The sequence below is a fragment of the Balaenoptera musculus genome, chromosome 15 (genome assembly GCF_009873245.2).
Source record: "Balaenoptera musculus isolate JJ_BM4_2016_0621 chromosome 15, mBalMus1.pri.v3, whole genome shotgun sequence".
In the NCBI taxonomy this organism is placed as follows: Eukaryota; Metazoa; Chordata; class Mammalia; order Artiodactyla; family Balaenopteridae; genus Balaenoptera; species Balaenoptera musculus.
Window position 1 is genome coordinate 49,983,226 of NC_045799.1, and position 24,106 is coordinate 50,007,331.

The 24,106-nt window shown below is 52.6% G+C and overlaps 1 protein-coding gene across 5 annotated transcripts in view; it reads right to left on the bottom strand.

Annotated features, from left to right (window-relative positions):
* Positions 1-24,106, bottom strand: part of LMF1 (lipase maturation factor 1) — a 91,584-nt gene that overhangs the window by 55,302 nt on the left and 12,176 nt on the right. For all 5 annotated transcript variants that reach the window (XM_036824810.1, XM_036824813.1, XM_036824812.1 and 2 more), the window contains exon 3: positions 13,404-13,414. In XM_036824810.1, the coding sequence (XP_036680705.1) occupies positions 13,404-13,414 (11 nt within the window). The remainder of the gene's footprint in view (positions 1-13,403; positions 13,415-24,106) is intronic.

The following is a 24,106-nucleotide window of genomic DNA, read 5'->3' on the forward strand; positions in this document are numbered from 1 at the left end:
AAACCAAGGATCTCTTGTGTGGAAAGGACAGGGCATGAGGGTTTTGAGGAGAGATATTAACTGAGCAGGTCCTTTGGAAAGTTAGGCGAGGAGCTTGGCATGAAGCAAACCTTCCCTCCTCATGAGGAGCATCAGGTGCAAACAGACAAAAAGTCCTGTAAGTTCTCACATGGACTCAATCTTAGAACAGAATAGATTCAGTCTTTTTCTTAAATGGGAGTGGTGACTAGTTGGGGGCATGAGGGAACTTTCTGGGGTGATGGTAATTTTCTATGTCTTGATGGGAGTCTAGATTACACAGGTGTATGCATTTGTCAAAACCAACAACGTCCACTTATGATCTGCACATTTCATTGTGTGTGAATTCTTCATCAAGGCAAAACCCTGAACGTGCGCTGAGCTCTTGTTAACGACCTGCCCACTGAGTCTTTAGTATTTAGGGGCAGGATACTGACAACTGACATTTACTCTGGATTGCATCAAAATACATGAAGGGTTGGTGGTGGATAGAAAGATGAACACATGAGCTACCACAACAACAACAACAAAAACTAGTAAAATATAAACTGTAGAATCTAGGTGGTCCATAGATGGGTTTTTTACTATACAATTCAACTTTTTTTGTAGGCTTGAAATTTTTCATAAATGATTTTAAGTCTATTCAACACTGCAGTGGAGTTCTTAGACACTGCAAAAATAAGAAAAAGAAATAAAAGTTTAAGGTCTGAAGTGGAAAAAAATATGATTGCCTATATAGAAACAAAAAAACAAAAAAAATGAGAATCTACAGGAAACGAGCTCAACTACTGAGTGGTGGTAACAGAGTGACCGGAAATGACATTAAAAGGAATTCTCTGCCGGACTTCCCTAGTAGCGCAGTGGTTAAGAATCCGCCTGCCGATGCAGGGGACACGGATTCAATCCCTGGTCCGGGAAGATCCCACATGCCGCGGAGCAGCTAAGCCCATGCACCACAACTACTGAGCCTGCGCTCCAGACACCGTGTGCCTAGAGCCTGTGCTCCGCAACAAGAGAAGCCACTGCAAAAAGAAGCCCATGCACTGCAACAAAGAGTAGCCCCCGTTCGCGGCAACTAGAGAAAGCCCGCATGCAGCAACGACGACCCAACGCAGCCAAAAGAAAAAAAAAAGGGAATCCTCTGGGGTGCTTGGGAATCAAGTTCTTCTGAAAATGAAGTAAAGGAAAGGGTGAAGGGTTTATTCTGACATGCCCAGAGAAACTGCATTTAGAGCAACCAAAGAGTTGATGAGGGAAAGTTACTTTGATTAAAAAAAATCCCCAATAACAAATGCAAACAGAACAACAGAATTAGAACATCGCCAGCTTGCAGGCCCTAGCGGATGAGTCCAGGCAATGAACACCGAGGCTGCTAGGGCCCAGCAGTGCAGCTGGCGGAGAACTTTCTAATGACAGATCAGGCTGGGAAGGCCTGACCTCAGCAATCTCACCATTGCAGAGAGAGATGGGAAAGGCAGGCTGCGCCTCCTGATTGGTGGCAACAGAAAGTCCCAGCACCCAAGAAGCATCTTTGCCAGAAGCAAAGCTGACTGGTGCGGCCTGGAACTCTCCTACCAGCTCACAGTGAGGGCGGGGGGCCTGGCACTCCCAGAGCGAGAAACACCTTGTCCGGGAGCATAAAGGAGGAGCCTCTAGAGAGGTGATAAGGGCACATCAGTGAAATGTGTCAGAGCCCTATTTGGACAGAATGTAGAAAGGGCATTATTTAGGAGACAACCAGGAACATTGGAATGCTGACTACATATTTGATAGAACTCGTCCTAAGCTTTCAGGTGTGATGCTGGTATTGTAGTAACATTGTTTGAAAAGACCCCACCTCTCAGAGGTGTACGACGAAGTATTTCTAAAGGCAATAACGCAACGTCTACGGTTTACTTTAAATAGCAGAGTGGAAGGGGTCACCCGCACATGGAAGACAGGTGCGTCTTGGGCACTGAAGCGTCTGAGACGCTTGCCGGGGCTCACAAGGCCACTCTGTTTACTTTCAGATTTGTTTGATGTTTTTCATATTCAAAAATTAAAGAGGGGCTTCCCTGGTGGCGCAGTGGTTGAGAATCTGCCTGCCGATGCAGGGGACACGGGTTCGAGCCCTGGTCTGGGAAGATCCCACATGCCGCGGAGCAACTGGGTCCGTGAGCCACAACTACTGAGCCTGCGCGTCTGGAGCTTGTGCTCCACAGCAAGAGAGGCCGCGACAGTGAGAGGCCCGCACGCCGCGATGAAGAGTGGCCCCCACTCGCCGCAACTAGGGAAAGCGCTCGCACAGAAACGAAGACCCAACACAGCCAAAAATAATAAATAAATAAATAAATAAATAAAAATTAAAAAAAAATTAAAGAAACGTTTAAAACTGATCACTGGCATTCTCTCTGAGTGCAAGCAAATTGCGAAATGTTTTATATATATATATATATATATATATATATATATATATATATATATATATATACATGGGCTGTGTCGGGTCTTTGTTGCTGCATGCGGGCTTCCTCTAGTTTCAGCAAGCAGGGGCTACTCTTTGTAGCGGTGCGTGGGCTTCTCACTGCAGTGGCTTCTCTTGTTGTGGAGCATGGGCTCTAGGCACGTGGGCTTCAGTAGTTGCAGTGTGCAGGCACTAGGGGGCAGGGGCTTCAGTTGTTGTGGCACGTGGGCTCAGTAGTTGTGGCTCATGGGCTCTAGAGCACAGGCTCAGTAGTTGTGGTGCATGGCTTAGTTGCTCCACAGCATGCGGGATCTTCCCGGACCAGGGATTGAACCCGAGTCCCCTGCATTGGCAGGCGGACTCTTGACCACTGTGCCACCAGGAAAGTCCCTGAAATGCTATTTTTACACTGCCATTTGTTCTAGAAGCCAAACTTACAGTGAGTATGGGAATAAGTCTTTAAAACTCCCAGCAGAATGAGCACTCACTTTACAGAACAGCTGCAAGTCATCATCTTGGGAGCTGCAGTAGTGAGTCTGATCAAACTATTCAGGTGTAACTCTAAAAACAAAACTTTTTTCCAGAACAAAACAGGAGGTGTGTTTTTCAGAGTGACTGATTTCCCCAAGGAGGCTAAGAGCTATAGGCTGAAATGGGATTGATGGAGCTTCTTTGAATGTGTTCCCTCCCACTCCGAGGTTGTCCAATTGCAGCCTGAGGTGGGAATAAGGTGGAAGCAGAGCCACGTGCCCTGCACGCTGAACTGCTCATGCCCTGGGCTCTTTCCACACAGAGCGAGGCCTTATGAGGGCCTGAGGGAAGAAAAGTAGGACCCAGGATTCTGTGCAGACAGCCACGTTCTCTAAGAAAACTGTAGGGCTTTGCTCCAGTTCAGTGTTCAGGAAAGAAAGAAGGGGCACCCACCCAAGGCCTCCTGTTCCCAAACCAGAGAGCTGGCCACGCCCCATCCACAGTGCACCTGCTGGCTACCTGCAAATCCCCTGACATTTCCCAGCTGTTATTTTCATTGGAATTATGACAAAATTGCTGATATTGGCACAATCCAAAAGGGGAAAAAAGGAAGAGAGCTGTCCGGTTACTGAAGATGAGCCAAATGTTCAATGGTGTCAACTGTCCCAAATCTGGGTCCTGGACCAAGTGGTGGTGGCAGGGGCAAGGTTTCACCAGTGAAAACCACTTAACAGTGTTTAAGCCGAAAGGCTGACGCTTACCTCACTGTCCTGCGTAAACGGACCAGGGTGAGACCCACTCTCTCCATCCTGGAACAGCGCTTTTCACCAAATTAAAGCCTGGGACGCGCTGACGTAGTAAGACCTTCACGTAAGCCTCTCAACTAAACCACACACGCACGCTTGGAACGCAGGAAGAAGGGGCCCGGACCACGGAGAGTCCAGAAGGTCCGAGGCCTGGAGAGGTCCGCTGCGTGACGAGAATCGGGTTTTGTTTCCTGTGTCACTGCTTTCATCCCTCAAGCCTCCTGCCTTTCTTGAGGCAGATCAAACAGCTCTTCCTCAGATGAAAGGAGATTTCTTGCCATCAAAAAATACAAAACCCAAGACACAGCACAAAGGCGACGGGTAGAAGGATATTGAACTAGCCAGGCCCCGATGAAGCGCCAAGTGCCTGGCGAGGGCCCAGTGACACCCCTGCCCCACGTTCTGCAGACCCACCCAAGCACTCGGCACAGCAGATGAAGAGGTCAGGTCAGAAGCTCTTTGCACCCACACTCCTCCTCCTGCTCAGCCTCCACACCCGCAGCTGGGTGTCCTTGAAGCTCAGACCTTGAGACCGTCACGTCCCACCCTGCCTGCTCGACACCACCTCACAGATGGGCCCTCCTTTAAGGACTGTCTCCATGACCATCTGTGGGATCCAGGCATCCCTGGCCAGTGCCTCCTGCTAGGCAGCGGTGCAGAGAGCAGGTCAACCTCGGGCCTGGCCAGAGACAGGTCCCTACTTGGTGGCTTGACCCCCTGCTACCCCCCCAGACCCAAAGACCTCCACCCTCCCAAATCGCAACAGGCTGGGTCCCTGCCCCCAACCCAGACGGGGCCTGAACCTTGCCTGCAACCCACATCTGCCTAGCTGAGACCTCATCCCAGGGAAGGAATCGCCTTCCCACAAGGCAAGTCTCGCGGCCCCAGTAAGCCCAGGGCTTTTAGAAGCCTGTTGTGAACACAGGCTCCACGTGCCCTGGCCCAGTTCACGTCCCTTCACCTTTGATTTCCTTTATTAAAACTAACTTATTAAAACTAACGTATTTATCCTTAATTGAAAGCAAAAATGTTTAGTGAAGATAATCGGAACCAGAGAGAAGAAGGAAGTGACCTGCTCACCCAGAGGTAAATCTGGTTAACCCCTTAGTCATGGATTTCAAAACAGAACTGCTAGATTTTTTTAGAGGCAAAATGGAATACAGGACACACTGCTTAACACGTCATAAACACGGCTTCACTCGTTAAACAGCACTGTGGTCACTGAATTCTATCATGCAGTAACCCAGAGCAGAGATGCACATTACTTAACCAGCTCCCCACCTGAGCCTCTGACACACCTCCGTTTCCATCCCCAACACAGTAAGGAGCCCTGTCCCAGCCTGCCCGCACCCTCCCGGTCCTGCAGTAGGAACCCTGAGGGGAGCAGGCCGCCGGCAGGCGCGTGACTGCGCTCCAGGGAGGTCGCAGCAACTCACCTGCCCCGTGGTACCCAGCCCCCAACACCCAACCTGTCCAGTCTTGAGAAAACACCAGACAAGCCCATTTTGTCTGCAGTCCAGCTGTGGTGGCCAGTGCTGGGTCAGGAAGATATCTATGGGGGGCTGGGCGAAGCGCCCCCTGGGCTCTGAACCGACTTGGAAGCTACGTCGAGATCTTTTTCAAGGTGCTGTTGACACATTTCACCAGGACAAGCTGCCTGAAGAGGACAGACTCAGGGACTCTGCCTCAGACCACCCGGGACCAACGCGTGGCCGTGGCCGCCGCCCATCCTGCCGCTGCCTGGGCCCGGGCCGAGGAGAGCAGAGCCAGGCAGCCCATGGCCCTCGCTGTGCGGTTGCCGTTGCTGGAGGGGGGAACTGACTGCAGAGGTTCTGCTCAGCGCTCTCCCGGGTCCGCGCCAAGGCCCAGAGCGTGGGCTGATGCCAGAGGAGGCCCCATGAGCCTCACTACCCGCGATCGCCCAGACACCAGGGCGCACACGCACTTGTTTCACAGACAATCAAAGGAAACAAGGACTCGGGTTTCTCAATGTGCATGTGCACCACCAGCATGGTCTCCTGAGTGGGTGCCCGGAGCAGGCATGAGGCTTCCCTCCAGGGGGCTGACCGCCTGCCCGCCCCCGTGCCAGGTCGGGGGACCCGGAGTCCCCATCCCACACGCAGGCTCCGAGCCGTGATCAAGTTCCTCTCGGGACCAGGTCTGTACACTGCGGGGAGGGGCACCAGTGCACAAGGAAGATCCACATCAGGAGTGGCAGGGATTTGGGCCGGGGAAGGACAAGGCCGGGGCGGCAGCTGGAGGAGCCCCCGGGGATGTGCAGGATGCCGGCGGCAGGGGAGCATGCGGCTCCAGGGGCCACGTCCATAGCAGGAACAGCCCGTACGGAGGCCCATAAGGGTCAGTGGACATCACACAAATTTTACCCCTGAATCCTGTTTGTATGTCAGTCTTCTAAATGCTCAAACGACAGGCATTGAGGCTGCAAACGAATGGAAAACCCTGTCAAACGGACATCAATCTGAGATTAGCCAACATGTCCGTAATAAGTACAGGATCCTGCTTTAAAAGAGGTATAACATTCTTGGTAAGAGGAGGACACAGCCATCAAGAAGAGATTTGTCTGATGCACTTGGGAGCCATTAATGGTACTAAAGCTGCATCGGTGTCTGTCTCCATTCAATGAACCCACACGGACAAGAGCTGCTATTGTAACAGCAACAAAGCATGGTTTCCTCGTTTAAAATTTCTGTTTTAAAATATCAAAGCATTTACAAAAGAAACTGGCACACAGCTGCTGCTCCAGAGCTAACCTAACAATGCCTCTCCCTGTTACTGTGCTGCCAAAGGTCAGGCTTGCCGACGCTGTGTTCCTCCCGCACCCGACAATGGGGCATTGCAGCCAGGAAGCTCCAGGGACACACACCAGACTCTGGAGGTTCCAGGCCAGCCAGTGGCTGTGATGGTGTCCAGTGAGACCAAGAGCTCTTCTCTGGCTCCTCAGTGCTTTTCAGGATTCAGGACACACAGGTGTTTACCTGGCAAGGAAGCAGCACTGGGGCAAGATGAATAAAATCAGCCTGTTCACCTTGCCTCAGACAGGTGACTATTAATGCTGGAGAAGTAAAGAGAAGGACCCATCTCGCCAGATGCTTTTAGCTGTTTTATATAAATGTGATCAAGAAAAGGGCTTAAAAATGATCCTCCCTGAGAATACTGCTCCAGAACACAACGGGGAGGAAGGCAGTGGAGACATGGATGCATCTATGGCCTTACCCCCAGCACAACAAGCCACCTGCCCTGTGAACCACAAGGATCCCAGAGATGGGGAGAGGGACCAGTCAGTCAGTGGTACCTAATCTGGCAGAGTTAACCTGCCCACCATCTCCAAATCCAAGGCCTCAAAAGCATGCACTCCAGGTGGTAACAGCACCCAAAGAGAAATCTCTATGGAGGGGAAGAAGGCACTGATAGATTATCTAATGTGTCTGATTCAGTAAAAAAAAAAAAAAAAAAAACAGTTATCGGGAGGGGTCAAGCAGTTGTGCTGTTGAATTTGGAACAAACTGCTGAATGAAACATGATCAGAGATGAAAAACAAAGCAAACCAAAAAAAGAAGAGGCAACTAAGGAATTCCCTGGCGGTCCAGTGGTTAGGATTCCATGCTTTCACTGCCCGGGTTTAATCCCTGGTCGGGGAACTGAGATCCCGTAAGCCGTGTGGCATGGCCAAAAAAAAAAAAAAGCAAGGAAAAAATGTTTAAAAAAAAACAAAAACGAGGAGGCAACTATTAACTCCAGGAAAAACAAAGAGTTATTAGGGAATTCCCTGGTGGTCCAGTGGTTACGGCTCTGTGCTTCCACTGCAGGGGGCCCAGGTTCGATCCCTGGTTGGGGAACTAAGATCCCGTAAGCTGCATGGCTCCCCCAAAAACAGATATTAGAGGGACTTCCCTGCTGGCGCAGTGGTTAAGAATCCACCTGCCAGTGCAGGCGACATGGGTTCGAGCCCTGGTCCAGGAAGATCCCACATGTTGTGGAGCAACTAAGCCCGTGCACCACAACCACTGAGCCTGCGCTCTAGAGCTGCGAGCCACAACTACTGAGCCCACGTGCCACAACTACTGAAGCCCGTGTGCCTACAGCCTGTGCTCTGCAACTAGAGAAAAGTCTGCATGCAGCAACGAAGACCCAACGCAGCCAAAAAAAAAAAAGTTATTAGAAAAAAATCATTATACGTCACTATCAGCTCAGCAATCAATATTACATAGTTGCAATAATGTAAAGACTGAATGTTAATTTAATAAAAATTACATTTGTGACAGCTGAACTGAGATAGAGGAAGAGCATTGGAAGTGTGAGAGAGCAATAACAGGAAGTACACGGATAATGTCTAGAGGTGATACAGTAAGAATAATCTATATAAACATGTTAGTCAGAACTGCTTGAGGAGATGAAGGAGTTACCCTGAGAACAGGATGGGGTGAGTGCAGGTAAAAGAAGGGAAGCTGTTTTTGTTAGAAGCTGTGTAATACAACTTGAATTTCTAATCTACTCTCATGTCTAACTTAAAAAAAATAATAATTAAAAGAACAATCGGGCTTCCCTGCTGGCACAGTGGTTAAGAATCCGCCTGCCAATGCAGGGGACACGGGTTCGAGCCCTGGTCCAGGAAGATCCCACATGCCGCAGAACAACTAAGCCTGTGTGCCACAACTACTGAGCCTGTGCTCTAGAGCCCGTGAGCCACAACTACTGAAGCCCGCGCGCCTAGAGCCCGTGCTCTGCAACAAGAGAAGCCACCACGGTGAGAAGCCTACGAACCGCAACAGAGAGTAGCCCCCGCTTGCCGCAACTAGAGAAAGCCAGTACACAGCAATGAAGACCCAATGCAGCCAAAAATAAATAAATAAAATAAATTAAAAAAAAAAAAAAGAACAATCTTTAGGCCATGTTATCTGGCCGTAGTGTAATAAAATCAGAAATTGACCAACAAAAGATAACCTATAAAACCTTAAGCATTTGACACTCTTCTCTAAACAGCACTTGGGACAAAGAGGCATCAGCATCTGAAGGTTATAAAACTACACTACCTGCCACTGTCGGGGACACTGGGGTCAGCTGCCAGGGTGGCCAGGGACACATTCAGAGGGGAGTGATCACCCCTCTCCATACTTTCATTTGCAGGTAAGAAGAATGGACAATTAATGAGTTAATCAACTCAAGATCTTAGAAAATATTAAACCCCTTCCTCCCAGAAGGAGGAAGCAACTTGTAAAAAGTAAAATTTAATGAGCCAGAACACATTTTTAAAAAATCTGATAAATAAAGCCAGTTCTTTGAAAGGACCCATATGGCTACTGTGATGTGGGGGGAGGGAGGAGCCAAACACGCACTTGGCATCACAGGAGAGTCGAGGCAGCACCATGGCTGGGGGAGTGGTGAGGCCAGGGCATGAGCAGGAGGGCGGCTGGCCAGCAGGCAGACCCTGGGCTGCAGGACTAACAGCAAGTCTCTGGAAAATGGGTAGTGATGAACCTGCCTTCAATGGCCAGGGTGCTGGCACCCAGGAGCCTCCACAGTCAACTGCGATGCTGTCATTATTAATTATACTGTGAACTGAAAAGGCAATGCTAGTCCAACATCTACACAATTTAATAAAAATAAAAGGTTATTTAGAAGATTCCAGACAAAACACCCCCAAAAGGATTCAGGACTGGAAATATGAATCACAGCCACAAAATGCTTCTTTGGTATTCTAGAATTCTGCACATTCTGTTTTCGAAGCAGAAACGGGTAACTAGATGGGAAAAATTTAGAACAAGCAAAGTGTTAATAATCATGTGAACAAGAAAAAAGTCTTTAAAATATATTTTCTTTTAGGTTCCACTAAGTAATTTTCACTGGATATTACCAAGTGAAAAAAAGAGAAGGGCAGAAATGCCACGGCACGCCTGGTCTGTGCTTGTGTGCAGATCCGAGCGGGCTCCAGGGTAAGGAAGGCATGATCAGGTAGGTGGTTACCGTGGGGATGGCACCTTCAGTCTCCCCCGGCTCCAGCCCCTCACCTGCTGCTCCTTCCCCTCCAGCAATGGACAGTGACCTCTGGGCAGCACGTCTCCTGCACTGCATTCCCCATGACCGGGAGGGGGATGGAGAGGAAAGAGCAAGGCCACACCGGCCCACACCAAGGAGGAGACTCAGACCAAAGGGGGCAGGCGGGCGCCGGGAGCCCCCAGCGGGGAGGGTCACCAAGGGCCACTCACAGTGAGAATACTAATGGCGCCTGTTTCTCTCACTTTGGAAATGACCACCTCTGCTGGGTCACATGGCGGCCCTGAGAGTCACCTGACCCAGGCTCTCTGTCCTTTCTAAGAAGAACACAAGACATGAGATCAAGACCGACACTGCCTAGCAGAGCTCACATTCCAGGGGGTAGGTTGGAGGGTCGGGAAGGGGTCAGCAGGGACAGGCTCCCCGGAAGGGTCTGCAGCCTGGTGAGCTCACAGGACAGGGCGGCTGCGGCTGCCTCTGATGACGGGAATAATTTAATCACAAGAAACTGCTTTATTGGACATGGGGCTGGGGGGAGAACTAGATGAACCATGAATTAAAGTGGAGGATATGAGAACCAGGCAAAGCTTGGAGCCGGGGCCGGTGAGGGTCTGGAAATGGTTTGGTGGCCCTGCTGTGGCCAAGGCAGCTCTGAGCCATGAGGCTGGCTAATCGCTTCCTGCAGGCAGGCTCCACTCCAGCACCAATGGGTTTTAATAAAAACTTCCAATTGGGCCAGTAAACCCTTCATTAAGCTGTTTTCAAAGCATGAATTTAAGAGAGGTAAAGGTCACAGGGAGCATTTAATTTGCAACAGCTGGCAGGAGGTGCGGCTGTGACAGGGGACGTGGGGTCTGGGGGTCCAGGCCGCGTAAACATCTGACCTGCCCTCGACCTGCCTGGAAACAGACTTAACACACAGGAGTGAGGGTGGCCCACTCGGCAAGAGCACAGCAGAGCACGGCACCAAGGTATGGCGGCAGGTGACAGACCTAAACACAGCCTGTCTGCTCACGTCCTGCCCGCAGCCCAGGCTCTCCACGCCCCGCACAGGAGGCGTGGCCCCACTGCACAGCAGCTCAGCTGCCAGACACCTACCTGCCCAGGATGCTGCTCGCCTCGCCTGCCCCGCCTCCCCGGCCTCACCCACACGGGCCACCGCAGCCTAGGCGTGTTTATTTTAAACGCTGCGACCCACTCCGTGCACCTGCCGAGAGGACCTGGTGTGCTCCCGGCTCACATGGCACAATCCGAGTGGTCAGCCCTCACCGTCTCTGTTGTGGTCCTGTTCCCTGACCCTGCAGTTTGAGGCGGGACCCCAACACTTGCCCAGTCCCAAGGAAGACTGTGCACTAGCTGACACTTAGTTTTCACGTTAGGCTAAATCAAAAATTCATCCACTGAGCTTCTCAATAAAACCAAGGATCCCTAAATGTCCAATTCTTAGCCTGACGGGCCTGCAGTAAAACAGTGAACACTTATCCTCAAAAGGAACATCCTGGGCATGGAGCCTTTCGGAATCCTTCCTTAAAATTCCCTCTTCCCCCTCCCTCCCAACCAGAGTTGAGAAATAGGGAAATATGTCCCTTAAGAGAAAACTCCTAAGGAGTGAATCAAACGTACTTATGTTGTGCCTGTCGGGACAGCAAGGCTCCTGACAGATGAATCTCAGTGCTGAAAAGTGGAGACAGGGATGGAGGTGCCTGGAGGTCACCTGCCGGGAGGCCATCCCCTCGAGGTCACCTGCCAGGAGGTCACCACCTGGAGGTCACCTGCCAGGAGGTCATCACCCGAAGGTCCTCACCTGGAGGTCACCTGGAGGCACCATCTGCACACACTGAGGTCCCTCAAGATAAAATCAAATCAAAGAAGTTACAAAACACTCCCAAGGCCTCAGGAGCCATGAAAGAAGGAGTGAGGCCTCAGGAAAGCACCAGCATCCCCATGTCTGTCTGTCTGTCTGTCTGCCTGGGCGTGAGGACCCTGGGAGATGGCCAAGAGCCGGAGCCGAGGAGACCCCGACCTGGGCTTGGCCAGCGTGCATCACCCGTCCTCCAGTGGGTTGCCCTGTCCCTCTGGCGCTCTTGCCTGCCCAGGCCTGGGAGGGGCCTGCCTCTGAGCATGGACTCTGCAGAAGCACTTGGAGGGAATCACAGGTCGGCCCGGAGAAAACGACTGAGGTGACCCTTCACTCACCCTGACCTGAGCACATGCGGGCAGAGGGGAATCCCTTCCTGGAGCCTCCCTCCCTATGGCCCCGCCTAGAGCCCCACAGGACTCAGCCTTGGGCCAAGAGCAGCCTCGTCCTGGGGGAGAAGACCAGAAAGCCCTTCCCGGAAGCCGCAGCTAAGCCGGGCCTGCCAGATTCCTGCATGGTTTTCAAATACACAGGGACCAGCATGAAGTTTGAAAAAGGCTCCCAGCCCCAAGCTCGCAAATATCAAAAAGCACATTTCCTCCAGGGGAGCAGGAAACAGGCCACACTTACAGGGCACAGAATTTTAGACCTATTTTTTAAAGTAAAAGTTTCAACACTAGTGGCCTCCAAAGTGCACAGCAGAGTGCATGGTGGTGGGCACCACGGTCTTCTGTGTTCACACGGCCTCTCCTCACCCAGAGTCCCCTCCGAACAGAACTGAAAACAAATGCTATGCACTGCTTTGCCTCTTGTTGATGTAATAACTGTGAGACAGTCAAGGAATCCCGCCTCCAGCCCCTGGTCTAGGCCACAAGCTCCAAGTCACCCGTCATACTTGTCACAGGAGACCCTGCACAGCTGGTAAGGGAATGACCTTTAAGGAATGAAGCGCGAAGACAGTGACCTCTGATACAGGGGGCATGCGCCTCAGAAGCCAGGCGGAGACAGTGAGGGGGGCAGCCCTGGACCCCGACTGCCTACCGTGCATGGAGGGAGAGGTCAGCGTGGGAGCAGGAGGGGTGGGAGGGCACTGGGCTCCCATCCCACCCAACATGGATCTTGGTGCCCCGGGGAGCCCCTGCTTCTGCTCCCTGCGCCCAGGAGGACGCTTAAGACGCGTCAACCGACAAACCCGCTATGTCCCCAGGGCCGCCCAGAGGCCTCGGGGTTGAGACCAGCCGCACGCTCAGCCCACCTGACCACTCCCGGCCACGTGCCCAGAGCCCTGCGCCTCTGCCGGCTCGGGAGCCTCTGGGGTGGCGCTGCCCACAGAGCACGGGTGGGACCTGAACTCTCCCTGCAGAGAACCAAGCAAAACCCGAGCCTGTGGGGCACCCAGGAAACTTGCGCTGCGTGGGGTGTCCCCGGGGACGCCTGGGAGTGGAGAGCAGGCCTGCAGGACACTGCAGTCCTCATGCCACAAGCCCCTCCGTCACCAGAAGGGTACAACCAATGACAATGTCCTGGGACACCCCGCTGGGTGCCCATCACCAGTATGAAAACAGATGTCAGCACATGAGGGCATGACAGATGGAGGCATGACAGTGGCATTAGTCCCCCATCTGGTGGAAGGCCGTGGTTGAGGATGCAGGTCAAGGGCAAATGGGTTATCAGAAAGAGACGGTGCAACCACAGAGAATGAGAGACGCCAGCACGAGAAGCCAGGACACGTGCAAAGATACATACCCTAGATTACCTCTAACATGGTAGGCTATCCTAAGTGTCTGCCACTTACCAAATGAATACCTGAAAGACAGAAGGGGAAGAATGTATTAATTTAGAACGGCTTTACCAAAAACTTCTAATTTAAGCATCATTTTACCCCACTAAAGAAAGATTAACACACTGTCTCCAAACAGAACGGGGACAAGTTACAGAGGTCACATTACTGAGGTACAAGGAAAAAGTGAGGGGAGACATGCACTCAGGTGACAGAGTAGAGGGGAAGCTGAGGGGATACCTGCCCTCAGGTGACTGAGTGGAGGAGACCTGTACTTGGGTGTCTGAGTGGAGGTGAAGGTTAGGGGAAAAGCCACCTCAGGTGTAAGAGTAGAGGTGAAGCTAAGGGGTGACCTGTCCTGAGGAGTCTGAGTGGAGATGAAGCTGAGGGGAGACCTGGTCTCAGATGTTTGAGTGACATGAAGGTGCAGGGAGACCTGCCCTCAGGTGTCTGAGTGAAGGTGAAGGTGAGGGGAGACCTGACCTTAGGCTTCTGAGTGGAGATGAAGGTGAGAAGAGACCTGTCCTGAGGTATCTGAGTGGATACGAAGGTGAGCGGAGACCTGCCATCAGGTGACCCAGTGGAGAGAAAGCTAAGGGGAGATACACCCTCAGGTTTCCAGGTGGAGGTGAAGGTGACGGAGACCTTCCCTCTAAGGTCTAAATGGAGGTAAAGGTGAGGGGAGACCCTCCCACAGGTGTCTGAGTGGATGTGAAAATGAGGGTAGACCTGTGCAGAGGTGTGCGAGTGGAGGTGAAGCTGAGGGAAGACCTGCATTCAGGTGTCTGAGTGGAGATAAATGTCAGGGGAGACCTGTCCTAGGTCTCTTAGTAAAGATGAGGTGAGGAGAGACCTGCACTCAGGTGTCTGAGTGGAAGTGAAGCTAAAGTGGAGACCTGTCCTGAGGTGTCTGTGTAGAGGTGAAGAAGAGGGGAGATACGCACTGAGGTTTCTGAGTGGAGGTGAAGCTGAGGGGGCACCTGCTCTCAGGCATCGGAATGGAGATAAAAATGAGGGGAGACTAGCCATCAGCTCTCTGAGTGGAGGTGAAGCTGAAGGGAGTCCTGCCCTCAAGTGTCTGAGTAAAGATGAAGTTGAGGGGAGACATGCTCTGAGGTGTCTGAGTGGAGGTGAAGCTGAGGGGAGACCTGTCCTAGTTTACTGAACTTGGGGTGCATGCCTTAGGTACCCAGGTAACTGTCATTGACAGGAGTGTTTCCTATTTGCCCCACTGTACAATCACACTATAGGGCCACGCCCACAACAGGGTATCAATAAACATGTTTGGAAAAGTAAATGTAATACTGTTCACCCTTGAACAATTTGGCATTTAGGCGGGCTATTACTTCTGCAGTGGAGTTTTTTTTTTAGATCGGCCCTCTCACTGCAGGTTGAGTGGTTTTCTCATAGGTTTTAGTGAGAAACCTGGGTAGAAGTGGACTCAACGCAATTCTGACCCATGTATTCAGAGGTCAACTGTACTTGGTTTTACTGCAGTAAATAATTTCCTTCAAACATCATGAAAATGTCCTACCCTAGAATCTTTAATTTCAAAGGACACCCCATTATCACGAGCACAGGTTATTAGAAAAGCAACCCTAAATGGAGGATGTGTCAGACATGCCTTCCCTGTGGAACCTGAGGGAGTTGGGGGTCTTCGCCCACAAGGGCTTCCAGGACGCACTCCCGGGAAGCACAAACATGTGTATGGACCCCGGGTCATGGAAAGGAACCCCACAATGTAACACAAGTGGCCCTGGCTGGGATCGCAGTGGCTCCAGAACACATTCCTCACACCTGTGAATCCTCTGCCCGTCACTCTGCCCAAGTTAACACAACACCCACCAGGAGGACCCCAGAATACAAAGGACACAACTGTCTCTAACTGACTCTGCAAGTGATCATGAGGAGTGAAAGGAGCAAGGCAGCAGTCCCAGCTACGCTGTGGATGAGCCATGCAGCGCCTCCTCGGTGACAGCAGCTGCACACGGAGGCCGCGTGGGGTGACTCCATCCGTGTGAAGCAGCCGGAGCAGGCATGTCGGCACAGACAGGAAGCAAGAGCGGGTGCCAGGGGGTGAGGACGCAGGCCCAGGCTGATGAAATGTTTTAGAGGCAGATGGTGATTGTTCTTGCACGTGTTAAATGATTACATTTTATGGTTTGTAAATAAAGATGTTAAAAAAAAAAAAAGTTGTCTGATTAAGGAGGTGTGAATGAAACGATACAAAGTCTGAGATTTGCTGGAAGCCCCCAGTGAGGGGAGGGAAGGGCAGGGTGTGGGGGCGCGAGGAGGGCCCCCTGACTGCCTGTTTCCCACACGAAGCAATTTCCCACCTGAGAAGGCAGGACACAGACCCTGCAGGCCAGGCAATAAAGAACACAGTGAGGCCAGGGCCCTTCCTCACTGAGTAAGGGCGTTTTAACAATCCCACCCAGAGAGATGCTGGCTTCCTACAGGGAAAGCTGCACGGAGGAGCGAGGACAGAACGAGCATAGAACATGGGCCTGAGCGCTCTGCGTTACTCCCTCTGCTTCTGAGCAGGATTCTGAGTTTCCATAATAAAAACCTATGAACAGCCAGTGCACACACTGGCTAATGCGAGAAATAAGTTTACCCAGTAAATTATCCCAATAAATAACCTTGGTGAGCAGAGAAAAGGGAAGGGGCTGACTTTTAAAACCTCACAAACAATGGACGTTTTACATTTTCATCAGAACCAACTGGAAGAGACTGAAAGCTAACAGGACAGAGGTGGCCTGGCCCAGCTCCCGCCCACAGCCTGGCCACCAGAACAGTGTCCCTGTGGACACCGGCGACGGGCTTGTGGCATCACTGCCGTCACATTTGCTGAGGGCATTTGGAAATGCGTTCTCTCGTAACTTCACCTGTTTTGAATTTTAAATTTCAAGGCTGCTTGATATAAGATTTTAAAATATAGGCAGTTATATCTAATTACATGAAAAGTTAAAAAGTATTCATTAGACTTTTACAGCTTTTATTATATTTTTAACAGCTGGAACTTATTTTAGAAGCGATGGCCGTCCACGGAACTACTTTGGGGGATGGTCTATTGTTTTGTTCTTTAAAGAAACTCAAGTCCTCCCTGGTCTAAGAGTTCCAGATTTTGCTCCCAAATGGTCTGTATTAACGCCTTACCTCCAACTGTCTGTTAGCGACAGGCCCTCCCCCCCTCAGAGGTGGCCCACAGCCCACCGACCACTCATCTCCACGAGAAGGAAGCCAGAGAACCAAGAAGGGAGGGCTGTGTGTGCCGGGCCTCCTCGCGCCCATGTCTGCAGCCCTCGGCCTTGAGCCACCCCAGCGACCTCTATGCGAGGCTCCTGTTTTACAGAAAGCCTCTGATTAGAAAACTAAAGCAGTTCCCAGCGATTTTTCACTTTGTAAGAAGGCATCATGGATAAATATTCTTATTTTTTAAATTTTTAAAAAAGATTTATTTATTTAATTTATTTATTTTTGGCCGTGTTGGGTCTTTGTTGCTGTGCACGGGCTTTTCTCTAGTTGCAGTGAGCGGGGGCTACTTTTCGTTGCGGTGCACGGGCTTCTCTTGTTGCAGAGCACGGGCTCTAGGTGCCCAGGCTTCAGGAGTTGTGGCTCGCGGGCTCTGGAGCGCAGGCTCAGTAGTTGTGGCGCACGGGCTTAGCTGTTCCGTGGCATGTGGGATCTTCCCGGACCAGGGCTCGAACCCGTGTCCCCTGCAGTGGCAGGCGGATTCTTAACCACTGTGCCACCAGGGAAGCCCTGGATAAATATTTTAGATTGCTCTCCCCTGGCTGTGGAGGGGCAGCTGTGAATTTGTAGAATTCTCCCACTTTCTTGCCTGGCACAGAGTGCTTCTCGAAGGCCCACTCGGGAAGCAGGTGTATGGGAATTCATGATAAAGCATGTTCTTCCAAGCTGTGCCCATGAGTGCCACGTGGAGACGGCTGAACAGAAGCAGGGCAGGACAGAAAGGCCAGAGGGGGTGAAGCAGCGGCCCGACAGATGCAGCCAATGGGTGACTGCCCCCCGCCCCGAGTCCAGGAACACGGTCTGTCCTGGGACCCGCCACGTCTTGGCACCGTCTGAGAGAGCAGAGAAGGCCCGTGTCAGTGTCCGATGACTGTGGGCAGCGGTGAGCCACTCCTTCGACAAGGACATGGGGTTTCCCCAGGGGACAGGGCCCTGCCGCACAGCCACACGGCGGAAACGGCACCATGCTGCTGCCCGGACCTCGCAAAACCGTAGCAGGAATTCATTTCTACACATCAAATCTATCTACACCCTTAAAAGCACCTGGGGCTACGGGCAGGGGCAGCCGTGGACATCAACTGCGTTTAAGGCCAAAATAAAGTTTTCATCCTCAACAGTCTGAAGGCGGCCGCTATGCAGGGGTCCCCCCCACACCTCTGCAGCCCTCGGGCATCTGCTGCCGGCACTCTTTGAAGTTGATACTCTGTCCCTTCTGCCAGAGGAAAGTGCCAAGGCGGCTTCCTCTGCAGGAAGGGACCTCCGGAGCCCCCGACCTCGCTCCAAGTTTCTAGAGATAATCCTTTCTTCTTTGTGGGGGCCGGGAAGGTGGGAAGAGGAAAGGACGGCCACACGGCCATCCTTAAGAGCAACAAAGAAGCCCTTTAGGATTCCTGCCAAAGCAAAGCACAGATAACAGAACCAGAAATCCAACTTTTTGGGAAAGTTGATAGTAACTGAAGAAACTGAAGAAGGGACTACTCGGGCTTCCGATGTCATTTGAGCAGGACAGCACTGGGCCGGTCCGTCTTCCGTGAGGTCACTCACATTTCACGCAACAACAGTCACTGAGCTCTGGCTCTGTCTCTCTTCAGTGTCACTGACCCCAAGATGTTTCAACGCCTAGAGCAAGAGGACGGGCACCCAGGGCACCAATAAACATGCTCCAGCCCATGGCGACTTGGCCAATGACTGAGTAAACACGGGGATGCCAGAGAGACCTGTGGGGAAGAGCCCATGTCACCGTGTGTGTGCCCCCCTCAAGGAGGGGCTGACACCACCACCCCCTCCGTATGTGGACTGTGCTGTGATGACCTCCAATGAGGACAAGGTGGAGACTTGGGACAGTGGAGATGCCTGATAGGCATGACCCCGGCCAGAGGTCAGGGCAACGTTAGCAGACAGGTCATGCTGAGGGCAGAGACTCCTGATCCGATGTGTCGACAACAGCACTTTACCTCTGGTCTTCCTCTCAAACCCATCACCACGTCAACAATGAGAAAAACATCAAACAAATCCCGCCGGAGGGACATTCTACAAAACCCCTGACCAGTCCTCCTCAACAGCGTCCAGGCGTCCAGAACAGGGGCGTCTGAGCCACGGTTCCAGCCCAGGGGGGCCCAAGGAGATGCGGCAACCAGATGTCTGTGGGGCCTGGATGGGGTCCCGGGATAGGAAGAACTGAGAAGAGGTGAATGAACAACAGTGTCAACACTGGCTTGTTAAGTGTGACAAATGCACCATCTAATGTAGAGGATAATAACGGGAAACTGGGAGTGGGGCACACAGGAACTCCGCACTGCTTCTGCAGTAATTCAGTAGGTCTCAAACTCTTCTAAAAACGAAGTCTGTGAAATTAAGAAAAGTCGAGGTAGCTGGGCAGCAACAACATCTGCACCTGTCAGGAGAGCTGCCTCCAACCCCGCAAACAGAACGCATAGAACAGCCGTCACCTCGAGACCAGCCCAGCTCCCCTCCTGTGACTGCAACACCCGGGGGCTCTGGCAACGGCCAAAGGAGGTGAACTCAAGTTCTGGCCAGAAAAGGACAGACTCGCCCTGCACCTGATGTGCCTGGCCCAAAGCTCCTTGTTGCAGACCCAGCGCCTGGCCAACCCCCACCCTGTCCTGCCCGCCAGAGCTGCGCCCTCTGCCAGCAAGGCCTCCTCTATGAAACCCAGACATGGAACCAAGCGTGTCACGGAGCTGGCCCTGGCTGTCTGCCCTTCGGGGACGACTATGACTCCTGCTGTCACCCAGTCCCCAGGCACCATTAAATCAGAACCTACTCCCGCCACGCTTGATCGAGACTCTGGGGGGCAGTGTGTGATCCCAAAGCCATGCGGCGCGGCCACACCTGTGTCCTTGGAAACTCTGGGCCCCCTGGGCCGGCCCTGCACCTCTCCTGAGGGACCTGCTGGCCTGGTGGGCTTCTTACTGCCCGCTCTCGGTGGCAGCACTGTCCTCAGGGAGGCCCCCAAATGTCCAGCCCCCGGGCGCCAAGCCTCTGCCTCGCTTCCTGTCTTGAAGAACCGTCTGGCGTCGTCTCCTTCCCATGTCCGGAAGACACGACAGGTGTCAGGAAGGTGCGCCCCTGCTGCCTGCTGCACCCTCTCTCAGAGCCTCTCAACCAACCCAGACAGAACAGAACCACAGCCTAAGGAAACGCCACGACGGCAGTGCATCCGCTCCTCCTTCTCCTCCCTCCGGCCAGCGAAGTCCAAGGACTCCCTCACCCACCCCATAGCTCCGACCCGCCTGGCCCGCTTTGTGAGTCTGTGGCACCTTGACCCTACGGGGTCCCCTCCTTCGGGCCGTGGGAGTCGTTCCCATTCCCTGAAAGGAGCCTGACAGCAGCCCTGGTCTAGAGGCAACAGTGCCCAGCTTCCAAGGCCTGAAAACCCAAAACCATGCCTGCCCTGCTCTTCAAGACGAGGTGGGGCAGGTGGGGAGGGCGGTTGTGGTCCTCCCCTTAGATCTGCCCACATGTGAAAGTACCGCCTTCTAACTGCCGGGCCTGGAACAGCAGAAACCCAGAGGAAGCTGGCACATGTGTCCCTGACAAACCACAGGGCGTGTGAGGGGCAGAGCTGACAGCCACCATGGACTCAGGGCCACACTGGTGCTGGCAGCAGAGGAAGGTTCCGGAGATACCTTGCAGGTGAAATCAGGAGGATGTGGAGGTTGATGAAACACGGGGGAAGCAGGAAGAGTCACGAACAAGTCCCAGGTCTCCCCACGGTCCCACCTGGGGGACAGGCCGAGTGTGGACGTGCTGATTTGTGGAGCTGGGGACACAGCTAAGGCAACAACACAGCCCGGGTGTCTATGGGGTCAGGGTTGGGTCTCAGCATGGCCATGGCTGGCCCCAAGCCTACCCATGCACTGCGCCGCCTCCAGGGTGCAGCTCCAGGAGAGCACCCCAGAGAGCCGGACCCTCACCCAGGGGCAGACCACCCCAGCTGGCCCTGTCTCGGTTCCCTTGTTCCTGCTGCAAGGTGGGAACACTATGATCCTGCTCTCCCTCCTGCCACCACTAGACAAGCAGTTGATAACACCAGTCTTTTCTGGCTCCTCTGAAAGCATCGCTTCCCGAGTCTGAGGACCTGGGTCATCACCCTACAAAGCACCAACTGCATGACTAAAGCCACTCTCCCCAAAACGAAGATCTTTGACCACTGCCGCCATGAAGTGGATTCATCAGGTTCCTGCTAGCCTCACCGCGCATGTACTAGGACCATGTCAGGAGGGCGGGAGAAGGGCGGGCACGGTCCCAGGATCCCAGGACAAGCAGGCTGTCTGGAAGGCTGCCTGACTCCGCCCAAGACACCGACGTGGGGCCCCACCAGCTTCGCTTGGCAGCAACGCTGCATCCCAGGTCTGCTGAGAACGTTCATTTCCAACGCTGGGGCTTCATCACAGATGCCAGTTGGGGTCAGCAGGAGCAGAGGGGACACCCACTTAAGAGAAGGGAGTGAGCAAGGCTTCAAGTGAAGCAGCGGCCATAGTGCACACAAGCCAGGCTGGGCAGGCGCCGAGCCACCACCACGGGACCCCAGGGCAGGGGCCTCGGTGCCGGCCAAGATGTGCCCCGTGCACCTGCCTGGTGCCTCCTCGCCCCATGGGGGCTTCCTGTCCCCACTGCAGGCCACTAAGCTGGATGACACTTGAAAGACATCCAATCAACAGTGTCCATTATCTGAGGATCTCACCCCAAACAGATATCCTTTTCCCTCAACTTAGAATAAATGCGACGTGAAAAAACAGAGTGTGTCTAACTCTCATGCTGGGGCATCAAGAAAAGGAAAGCCCAATTTCCACTTAAGGGGGCCTCACTCTCCCAGTAAGTTTCCAGCATCACTCTGACAACCTGGAAACTATCATCCATCAGGGAGCCCCGAGTCAAGGTGACCTGAGACACCTTCCAGATCGAGCGGCCTGCCCAGCCTCGCCTGGGGCCCCACACGTGGGCCACAGCAAGCAGCCTGCAGTTCAGCTGAGAACACAGACGTTTGGCATCAAGAACGCGGTAAATAATCCACTGGTCTCCACTGACAGGTTTTTTTTTGTTCGTTTTACATTTTTCACCTAAAACATCTCCTGTCGTTTTTTAAAAAAATAAATTTATTTATTTTATTTATTTTATCTTTGGCTGTGTTGGGTCTTTGTTGCTGCGGATGGGCTTTCTCTAGTTGCAGTGAGTTGGGGCTACTCTTCATTGCAGTGCACGGGCTTCTCACTGCAGTGGCTTCTCTTGTAGTGGAGCACAGGCTCTAGGTACGCGTGCTTCAGTAGTTGTGGCTCATGGGCTCTAGAGTGCGGGCTCAGTAGTTGTGGCGCATGGGCTTAACTGCTCCGCGGCATGTGGGATCTTCTCAGACCAGGGCTCAAACCTATGTCCCCTGCATTGGCAGGTGGATTCTTAACCACTGCGCCACCAGGGAAGCCCTCATGTGTCATTTCTGAGAAAACAGTTTTATTTTATTTTCCTTGAGTGAGCTTAAATTAATTCAAATCACATTTTTAAACACATCCAAGTGGAAGGGAGCAGAACATCTTTTCCACTGAAAAAATACAAGACTATTTTTGGCCATGTGTACTCAGACCAGTTTTCAAAAATCTTCCTGACCAACACATTCTAGATGTGACTAGAAATTACTGTTTAAAATTGACAGTGGAGGGGCTTCCCTGGTGGCGTGGTGGTTAAGATTCTGCATGCCAATGCAGGGGACATGGGTTCGAGCCCTGCTCTGGGAAGATCCCACATGCTGCTGAGCAACTAAGCCTGTGTACCACAACTATTGAGCCTGCGCTCTAGAGCACACGAGCACAACTACTGAAGCCCGCATGCCTAGAGTTCGTGCTCCGAAACAAGAGAAGCCACTGCAGTGAGAAGCCCATGCACCACAACGATGAGTAGCCCACACTCGCCGCAACTAAAGAAAGCTCGTGCACAGCAACAAATACCCAACACAGCCAAAAATAAAATAAACAAATTTATTAAAAAACAAAACAAAACAAAACTGACAGTGGAGGGACTTCCCTAGTGGCGCGGTGGTTAAGAATCTGTCTGCTGACACATGGTATACAGGTTCAGTCCCTGGTCTGGGAAGATTCCACATGCCGCAGAGCAACTAAGCCCATGCGCCATAACTACTGAGCCTGCGCTCTAGAGCCCGTGAGCCACAACTACAGAGCCCGTGTGCCACAACTACTGAAGCCCGTGCACCCTAGAGCCCACGTGCCGCAACTACTGAACCCACGTGCTGCAACTACTGAAGCCCGCATGTCTAAAGCCCATGCTCTGCAACAAGAGAAGCCACTGCAATGAGAAGCCTGCGCACTGCAACGAAGAGTAGCCCCTGCTCGCCACCACTAGAGAAAGCCCACAAGCAGCAACGAAGACCCAACGCAACCAAAAATAAATAAAAAGAAAAACCCAAACTGACAGTGGATACGATTTTCCCGGTTGCTGGGCGAGGTTCAGTATGTCCTGAGCCCCGTGTTACAGACAGGTGCGTCCTCTGAGCAGGACACTGGAGCCGGGCATTGTGCTCCCAATCTCTGTAACTCCAGCTGTTAAAACGGGACAAACATACCCAGAATTCTCCCTCCTCTGACATGCGCTAAATCACACGTGCCAAGAAACAGCAGCCTTTTAGACATCACAGACAACCCCAGCTAGAGTCCTCTTGTGCTGTAAACATCCACTGACCAGAGAGACTAGAGGCGGGCAGTGAATGCCTGTGGCCGCCGAGGCGGTCAGACAGCCCGTGGTGGCAGCACCCGTGAATCCCAGGTGGGGAGGAGCAGACAGGAATGAAGGACGCTTCCCTCGCCTCACAGCTGCCTGACGGGCACGAGGCACATTCCACCTACCGGGAGCCAGCCCCTATTTCCACCCTCACTGCTTGGGCCTTCAGAAAAGAAAGTGCCATAAATCAGATGTAAATATCATTTGTCTAGGAACCCACACAGTTTCTGTATGGAACTGGACACAGGATGCACCACCACAGTACGATGTTGCCACCCACTTGGTGACCCCTGCAAAACCTGGTAACCGACGCCCATGGCTGTTTCTTCTGATCCACGCAGCTCACGCCACAACACCAGGGCACTGAAGTTTCCCAAAGTCTCTGAATAAATTCTGGCTCTGACTACCAGGGTGCTGGCTGGTCAACAGTTCAACATCAACATGAAGGCCCCAGGAGCAGGGAGGGGAGCCAGGGTGACTGAGACGTCAGCCTTCTTTTCCGTAGACTGGACAGGGAGAGGTGCCTTCAGCTCACACACTGAGTGTCACTCACACTTGCTCGGGAACCAGGGCCAGACGACAGGAGCTGGGAGGGGACCTCTGATGGCTCATGAGCTGAGTGAGTGACACTGAAGGAGTCTGGCGTCTGGGTTAAAACCCATTCATGTCATGGTCCAGGACCTAGCCAGCCCCTTTGACCTGGGCCAGCAGCC